General features: G+C 49.3%; 1 protein-coding gene across 8 annotated transcripts; it reads right to left on the bottom strand.

The window, feature by feature from the left end:
• Window positions 1–1,685: 1,685 nt before the first annotated feature.
• Window positions 1,686–5,290, bottom strand: PSRC1 (proline and serine rich coiled-coil 1). 8 transcript variants are annotated; one of them, XM_061410953.1, is made up of 8 exons: window positions 5,191–5,290; window positions 4,750–4,807; window positions 4,601–4,658; window positions 3,732–4,173; window positions 3,273–3,387; window positions 2,928–3,176; window positions 2,516–2,609; window positions 1,686–2,292 (listed from the first exon to the last, which is right to left on the bottom strand). In XM_061410953.1, exons 2-8 carry the CDS (start codon window positions 4,766–4,768, stop codon window positions 2,289–2,291), a joined length of 981 nt encoding a protein of 326 aa, XP_061266937.1. In that variant the 5' UTR covers window positions 4,769–4,807; window positions 5,191–5,290; the 3' UTR covers window positions 1,686–2,288. The 8 variants fall into 8 exon arrangements, with proteins under 8 accessions (XP_061266937.1, XP_061266940.1, XP_061266941.1 ...); XM_061410956.1 differs by having other exon boundaries at window positions 4,750–4,802; window positions 5,191–5,283; XM_061410957.1 differs by having other exon boundaries at window positions 5,114–5,267.
• Window positions 5,291–8,217: the final 2,927 nt, after the last annotated feature.

Here is an 8,217-nt window from a genome sequence, read left to right as displayed (position 1 = left end):
CCTGCCTGCAAAATGAGGATGATGGCTTCTGCCTAATGGAGCTTTTATGAGAATTAAATGAGTTAACACATGTAAGTGCTTTGAACAGCTCACAGTGCATAGTAAGAGGCCAACAAACCTTGGCTTCTCTCCTTGGTGCTACTGGGTTGGGGTGGAGGTAGAGTGCAGAAAGAGAAAAAACAGAAAGCCTGACCAAAAGGGAAGGAAGTAAGCAGGTAGCAAAGGAGAAGGGCAGCTGCTGGGGGGAATGGGGGGGGCTCCTCCCCAGCTGACGCTGCCTCCTTAACACTGCATTGTTGCTTAAGCAGATTTGCAGCGGGATTGGAAGAGCCGTTAACCTTTAACCAAACCCCAGACTGACCTAAAGGGCAAAAGGAACATGTCTTGTCCTCTTTGGCCACCAGGTGGCAACAACACACGGGTCTGCTGCTTATTTTGCCTCAGGATCCACAGGACCTGGCCCACATCCAGGCCACACAAACATGCCATCTGCTGGCCACGCCTAAGTGTGTGCCTGGACTTGCTTCTGTCAGACACCAGTGCAGGACGCAGTCGGGATGCACACCTGACGTTGTTCTTGCCTCTGCCAAATTTCTCCAGAGTTAAATACTCGGTGTCTATCTCCACACCCCGTCCCTGAACTCAATGTTCAGAAGCCCAGAGGCTGCAGGAGTTGCTGCAAGAGGCTCAGGAAAAGTGACGTGTATACAGCTATCATGGTGATACAGGTGAATGAACCTGCCGATCAGCCATAAGAAGGAAGAAGCCATGGGTGGGGGCGGTGGGTGGCCCTGGGAACTAGGGGAAGGGCCTGTTAGTGCCTCAGAAGGGGACCTATGGATGTGTAAACCTGGGGCAGTGCACCAGCCGGAACGCACTCCCTTTATCCAGCTGCCTGCAGGCTTCCTTAAGTCAGGGCCTGGCCTCCAAGGAGGAAATCCTCTCAAAACTCACAAGGAATTGAGCTGGTTCCGGATCCAAGAATCAATGGCTGTGAGAAAAGGGAGACCCGTAGTTTAATCTGTTAAACCTTTTGTCATTCATTTAACAAACACCCCCATCTTGCACTCAATTATTTTTTCAGTAAATGAATGAAATCCTCCACCATGTATAACTCACGACACGAGGCACAGCACAAGTTTATAAACCCTGGTGCCAGCCCTCTAGTAGGGGAAAGAAAAGGAGAACACCAACAATTCTAAAGATGTGAGGCACAACAGGAGGAGGTGATCAGTATCTTCTCCCTGAGACAACCAGCAAACCTGAACACCAGAGTACCCACCCAAGGGCTCCCTCGTCCTTGAAGTACAGCAGACAAGATGCTCAGCTCCAAGGCAGCTCTATTCTCTTACCAGGAAAAGACACCCACATTTAGGATATAAATAATTTACCAAGACCCTGGTTTGATAGGCTCACATACTGTGAATTAAACTATACTTAAGTTGATCTGGACCCACTAATAACATAAGAAGCCTGGAAATGCCTGGGAAGAGGCAGCCTGTTCCCACTGAATGCCAGCAAGGGGGCTACTCATTGCCTGATGAGCTGGAATCTCAAGGCCCTCGGGCCTATTCAGACCCCAGCCGGGGAAACCCATCCCGGCTCCCACATTGAAATTACACAGGAGTTTACTCCAAATCTGTTAGAAATTGGAGGAGTATTTACTTCCACATGTACACAGAATATAAAAATATATGCATTTTATTTTAGGAAAAAATGCAGACTGATGGAGTAAGCTTATTATAAACTGGCCCACTAGGAGTCACAGAATCCACAGGAAACAAGTTCTGGAGACCAGATGCCTGCCTCTGCCTCTCCAAACAGGCCTGAGTCCAGGAGAGGATGTGATTCTGGAGGCCTGCTCCTCGGAGAGCAGGGAGGTTGGCCACAGAGGCCATTCACATGTAAATGTCCAGTGAACCGAAGCCCAGGAAAAAAATCAAACTTTGGACCAGGATACCAGAGTGGGGGTGGATGAGGACAAACACTCTCCAGCATTTCTTATTTTCTCTGTGTGAACTTCACCACTGGGAGGCAACCTCTTTTCCCTATCTAGTTTCAACTCAGAGTTTGATTCCCCTCCAGCTCAACCCTAATCCACCCCATCTCCCACAGTCTCTAGTCCTGAAGCACCAGCTGGGGTGGCAGCTCTTTCTTCTATCCCTGGGCCAGATCTGCTAGAATCAGGCCTGCTTCCAAGGAGAAGGCTTGGGAAACCGAACAGAGGTGAGTCCAGGCAGTGGCTGTAGTGGTTTGCTACTGAATTCTTGCTTGCTGTCCTGATCCCTTTACCTAAGGAGACAGAAGGAGGAACTGCTTTAAATTGCCCTTCTTTCACAAGCCCATCTGTCACCAGCTGAATTCAAGTTCCTCACGGTAGGAAGCAATGGGACTCCGTGCCCCTCGAGGCTCCCTCCTCCTGCTCATCTTGCCTCATGGGATTTGGGGCTGATGGGCAAAACAGCTCGGAAGCGCAGATGATAAGGAAGAAAGAGACAGCATCTCAGTGTCTTACCTGGTAGATCCTGGGACAGCAACTTTCCTGGGAGGCTGCAGATTGCTGCGACCAGCACCAGAGATGGGAAGATTTGGTCGTTGAGAAACAGGAACTTGATGGGAGTCAACAAAAGACATGAGTTAGCAGAGAGTTCAAGCGACCTTCTCAAAAAGAAATAGTGCAGTCAAGGCAGACTGAGTCTGGGATAGTGTCTTTCTTCCCCAAGGTAAAAAACATAAGGTATTCAAAAACCAAGGCTTGAACGCTTTGCTCAGGCCCACATCCTCTCCTTAACTCAGTCTCCCCATCTCCAGACACAGCTATAATGAGGGTGGAAGAGTCGCTGTGACCAACTGGGAGAGTGCGTGCATGCTGGGCAAGGGCAAATATTATTCCTTCTGATTTCTTATTCTTGTCTGTTCTTCCTCACCTCTGTGTCCTGCCGCACTTGGTCTTGGAAGTCCTTTCCGAGCTGACAGGGAATCTGAAGGAGGGGCACCTTTGCTGGATGGGACACTCCGGCTGGTGAGTGGCATCCTGTTGCCAGGCCTGGGAACGGCCGAGGGAACAGGCAGTCGACTGGAAGGTTTAGCAGCTGCTCCCTGGGGCCGAGACGGGCGCTGAGAGCTGCCGGCAGGAGGCTGTGGGGCCAAGACTGGTCTGACAGGGGTAGGTGGGCCTGGTGAGAGAAGCAGAGGAATTTCAGGGTTCGCACCACATCCTCCCCACTCCCTACACCCACCCACCCACAGCTTCACTGCCCAGGTCTTCTCACTTGCTGTCGCTCTCCCACTGGGCCCAGCTTTTCCCCGGACCGGAGGAGCTGATCGGGCAAGAGGGGAAGACGCTGGGCTTTTGGAGGCAGGGAACAGATTGCATGTGGGCGACTCCTGAAACACACAGAGGGAGAAAAAGGACTAGAGTGGAAAAAGAATCTGTTCTGCTGGCTGACTCAGGGACAGAGGTGCAGAGTTTCCTAGATCCCAGCAAGAAGAGCAGAAGTTAGCTGCCAACAACAGCAGCGTCACCACCAGCGCCATTTATTGAGAGCTTATTACAGACATTACAGAGCTTATACACAGATGCTGTGATACGTGCCTTGCTTATGGCACCTCGTTTAATTCCAACAATTCTGCAAGGTAGAAATTGAGTATCTTACCAACAAGAAAAATGCCTGTACTGGGTCATGCACAGTGTCGGAGGCACACATCTAAGCCAAGCCCTCTCAACTCACCCTCTTCACACTGGAGGGCTTCTTTCCAGATGTTGCTCGAAGAGCCCTGATGGACCCCTTCCTATCGCTGCTCCGGAGTCGGGGTGTCAGGCTGCTTGGAGAGGGGGTGCTCCGAGCCAAAGAGCTCACGGTGGGCAGCAGGTCTCGGACAGGACTGTCCTTGAGCACAAAGGTCTCCCGCCGAGGGCTGGGCTTCACCCTTCGAGGCCCTGAGCCCTCGCCTGTGTTCTCCCGCTCCTTCAGGGCACACTGCTCCAGCTGAGCTGCCAGCCGGTTGGCTTCATGGAGGATTTCTTCCAGCTTCTCCGGACTGAGGGGGCCTAAGCTGAGCCTCAGACCTTGGGGAGTGGGGGCCACTGCATTTGGGTCACTTCGATGGGAGAGGCCTCGTCGAAGGGGTTTCTCTGGAGTCACCAACACCGCTACATCTTCTTCCTCTCGACTGAGACAGAAAACAAAGCAGGCATCATGCCCACGGGAGAAGACTGCAAGAGGGACTGGGCAAAACCCCCACAGCAGAGTCAAGAACACAAGTGCAAACCCTGAAGCCCATACTGGCCGTGAGATCTAAGTGATGAAACTCCTGGTTCTACGAGGCCTTCCATGCTTACTGACATTGGAAATTATGCCGGGTGAAGATGCCACAAATCCACTTACCCTTCTTCTTAACACCCTGAAATCTCATTCCAGCTTATCACTCCCTCCATCCCCAGCAGTGTCACAGGACCCTAGTCACCCAGCCACCCAGAAGCCCCAGTGCACCCAACCTTGTTAAATGACCAATCCAGACCTGAGGCCAATAATTCAGCAGTAAGGGGTTAGAAATAATCATTGTGAGAAAAAAGTAAACAGGATAAGGCATCTACTACCTGTCCGATGGTGACAGCCCCCCAAAGTCCAAGGTCTCATCCGCTATAAACTTTACATCTGTAGGGGAGGAAAGAAGGAATGCCAGCTTTGGGTCCCCAACATGGCTCTCAATCACAGGGTCCCATTCTTCCCTCCAGCGTTTCCTTACCTTCTTCTAAATCTTCCATGTTCCAGAAAGCAGGAAAGAGTCAGCTCAGACACCTGAGCTGGAGAGAAAACACCTTTCCTCACGTCTCCATCCTGCCCAAGGCCTCCCAGCTAGACTCCGGGTGCAAGCCAAGGGTTGGGAATAATCGTGAAGGTAAAGCAAGCGTTCCCGCAGTAGGACTTGCCCCTGTAAACTACCTCTGCTACCACCCGGGCATGTACGGGCAGATTGTCCCGCACTCCCATCTCCCTCCACACACTGGCCCCCGCCCCTCTGCGACCCAACCTCCTACCGCTGGAGCGGTCTATGCGCCCCATCTTCCTCCCCGCCACCATCCTCCGGGTTCTTCCTCTCCCCAAGCCACCTTTCTACTCCCCGAAGCACCGCATCCACACCACTTCTGCAGGCCACCCTCAGTTTTCAGTTTACGGTCCGCCTCACCTCCGGTGGAAGGTGCTTTCCTTCCACAACCTAGTCCCGGGAATCAGCTCCGAGGGGGCGGGGCTCCTTTCGAATCTCTCAGGTCCCACCCACTCCCCCCACACGCGCTCAATGATTGGTGGATGCCAGCATCCCCACGCCCTCCTGAGGCGGGGCGGCGGAGGGGCAGTCGGCCGGAAGTCTGCAGGTGGGGCATAGAGGAAAGCCGTTCTGAGAAAGACTCCATCCGGAGGGCCAAGGCGGGGAGACCGCGAGCGCGCGCTCGTGCCCGGGAAATTTTGCTTGGATTCCCTCCAGCAGCCTGGACCTCGCGGCGGCGCGCGTGGGAACGGCCCAATGAGCGAGGGCCTCGCGCCCTGTCGCACTCTCTTCTCCGCCCCCTCCTTCTCCATCGGCTCAGAGCTGAGCTTTTAAGCGGTGAAATTAATACTCTGCTTGGGGAAATTCGTTTTCTTAGGCTCACTCCGTTCGGAAGCGCCGTGTGAGCCCGATCCCTCAGTTGACATTTTTCCAAATTTACGGAAGCAACTAAACATTTATATTTTAAGAATATTGAGGTTCTCTAAGAAGTGCATCTCCACGGGCTTTTTGGGCAAAAACATTCGGATCCTGAGCCATTCACGGTGTGAAGAAAACAACGGGTTTTTCAGACAGGGAGATTTGGGTTCAGATTCAACCGTGGCTCCCCTGTTGATAAGAATATTGAGTACATTTGACCTCTCTGAGCTTATATTTGACCCCTCGCTTATCTAAGAGGATTGTGATCGTCACAGTACATGGTTAGGAGAATAATTATGAATATCGAGTTTTATACCGTGTGCCTTAAGAGCTTTTGAGGGTAATATTTGTAACTGGCTTCCTCTAAATTAAAAGCTGTGTTGTAAAAAGTTTAAGCCTACTTGTTAGGGATTTTCTTTGTTGCTTCCAAGGGTTGCCTGTGAATAGACTGGGCCATCCGTTAATAGAGCTTCTCAGAAATATAAAAATTTGAAATTAAAAGTCCCCAAAAGATGGTTAAAGAGTTCTCCCATTAACAAAGAGCCTGAAAGTTCAGTCTCCAGAGTTTATGACCACTATTTTGGCTATTTATAGGCTTTTTGTTTATTAATCAGTTTTTAGCTGTAAAGTTGAGGTGGTGAGGTTTGCAAGAGTGAGATGTTATTGTAATAAATACCACAGGAAGAAAGGAGCCTTGGAGTTTAGTAGTGTGATAAAGGGAAAGGATGGGGAAACCCAGAACTTGCAAGTTTATGTGAGGAAGAGCTGAGACAAGAGGATTGCCTCTTTTGCCTTGGGTTCCTGGTGAAGGTGGAATTTTAGTTGCTTGCAGGGTTCAGACTCTTTGGAGGTAAGAAAACCAAAGCCAGTAGCTTCCTTCTCTCCAGGCAGGTTGTGGCAAAGTGGAGATCAGAGGGAAAGAAGCTGTTAATTAACTGCCTGCCTTCTTCCCCTAGGAGCAGCCTGAGTAAGGAAATTCTTCACCCACCTTCAGGTAAGTGAAGGAGACAGTTTTAGAAAGTTGGGAGTTAATTCCTCCTAAGGAAACTCATTTCCAATTTTCTATCACCAAATTATGATTTTGAAAGCTGTTGTAGAGAAATAAGCAATGGATCTACTTTCTTTTCCATCCGAATGACAATGAAAGCAGAAAATGTAGATTCCAGGCACAAGAATTCTTCACTCAGCATTAAATACCTCTAATCTGGGAAATATGTGACCCTCTCAGGTCAACCCCAAAATGATATGTATGAATAGGTATTAAAGATTTTGGATAAGTAATGAAGAGATCAATTAATGAAGAAATCATACTCCCTCCCAGGCACACAGTAAGCCTTAGTTCAGAAGGTACTTCGAGCATGGTGTTGAATGCATAAATGAAAAATTTAGGATTCCAGTACGGTTCTCCTTGGATGCAGGCAAGCCTCTTGGTCATTATGTACAGGACTGGCTGGCTTTGGACTCTGGCCCCTGCTCCTTAACCGTCCTCCCAACATTCTCAGCAAGTGCATTAGACCCTACATATGGTTAGTGTGACTGTTTTCTCAGTTGTCCCAAGGATGCTAGATAACTAGTGACATCCTGGATGCATAGGAAGAAGTTAATTTATCACATGCAAGGAATGCCTTGGGACATTGGAACTTAATTCTCATAGAACTGCAGTTGAGAAAGGCTGGAATAGATACTTGGTCTCAACTGAAAGCAAGTGTTTAGTCTAAACAGAAAAGCTCTTCATACTTGGCCTAAATAGATCCCTTCCTTTCTCAAAACTTTGCCTTATATTTACTGTCTTCTAGGAATGTTTTCTTTCTTAAACCCATGATTCCAACCCAGACCCACCCAAACAGTGGGGGTCCCTGGGTGAAAGAGATGAGAAGAAATATGGAAAGCTTTAAGTCAAACAGACCTGGTTCAAATCCTAGAGCTTCTACTTTCCAGCTGCATAACTTAGAGCATTTTATAAGCTTCAACTCATTTGTAAAATGAAGATTAAAAGAGATAAAGCCTTCAGAGCTTCATGCATAGAAGGCTGTTTCAATCATGTATTAATGTGTACATTTAGTGGTTTGAAACAACAGCAACTATTCATCTGCTCATGTTTTGCTGGACTGTTCAAGGACAGCTTGTCTTTACACAAGGAGTAGGTTGGATTTGTCTAGAGCTGCAGGCTCCAAGGTGGCCCCACATGTCTAGGGCGCTGGTGCTGGCTGTCAGCTGGGATTCTTGGTTGTCCTTCATGGGCCTCCCATAATTCAGCAGTCTATGATGAGATTCTTTAATTGGGAACATGACAATTCTTTAATTGTGCACATGATTGGCTGGGAAGCCGGTCAGTTACGTACACAATGACTTCCAAAAGCACAAACAGAAACTAGTAGACCTCTCAACTGGCATAGCATCACCTCCACTATGTTCTTTTAGTCAAAACAGGTCACCTGGTCAGCCAGATTCAAGGGGAAAGAAACAGACTCCAATTCTGGATGGGAAGAGCACCATGCCCATACCAGGATGGGAGGAATTATCGCTATC

This window comes from Bos javanicus, chromosome 3 (assembly GCF_032452875.1).
Source record: "Bos javanicus breed banteng chromosome 3, ARS-OSU_banteng_1.0, whole genome shotgun sequence".
NCBI classification, from domain to species: Eukaryota; Metazoa; Chordata; class Mammalia; order Artiodactyla; family Bovidae; genus Bos; species Bos javanicus.
The sequence above is the reverse complement of the archived record's forward strand: the minus strand, read 5'-3'. Positions and strand labels throughout refer to the sequence as shown.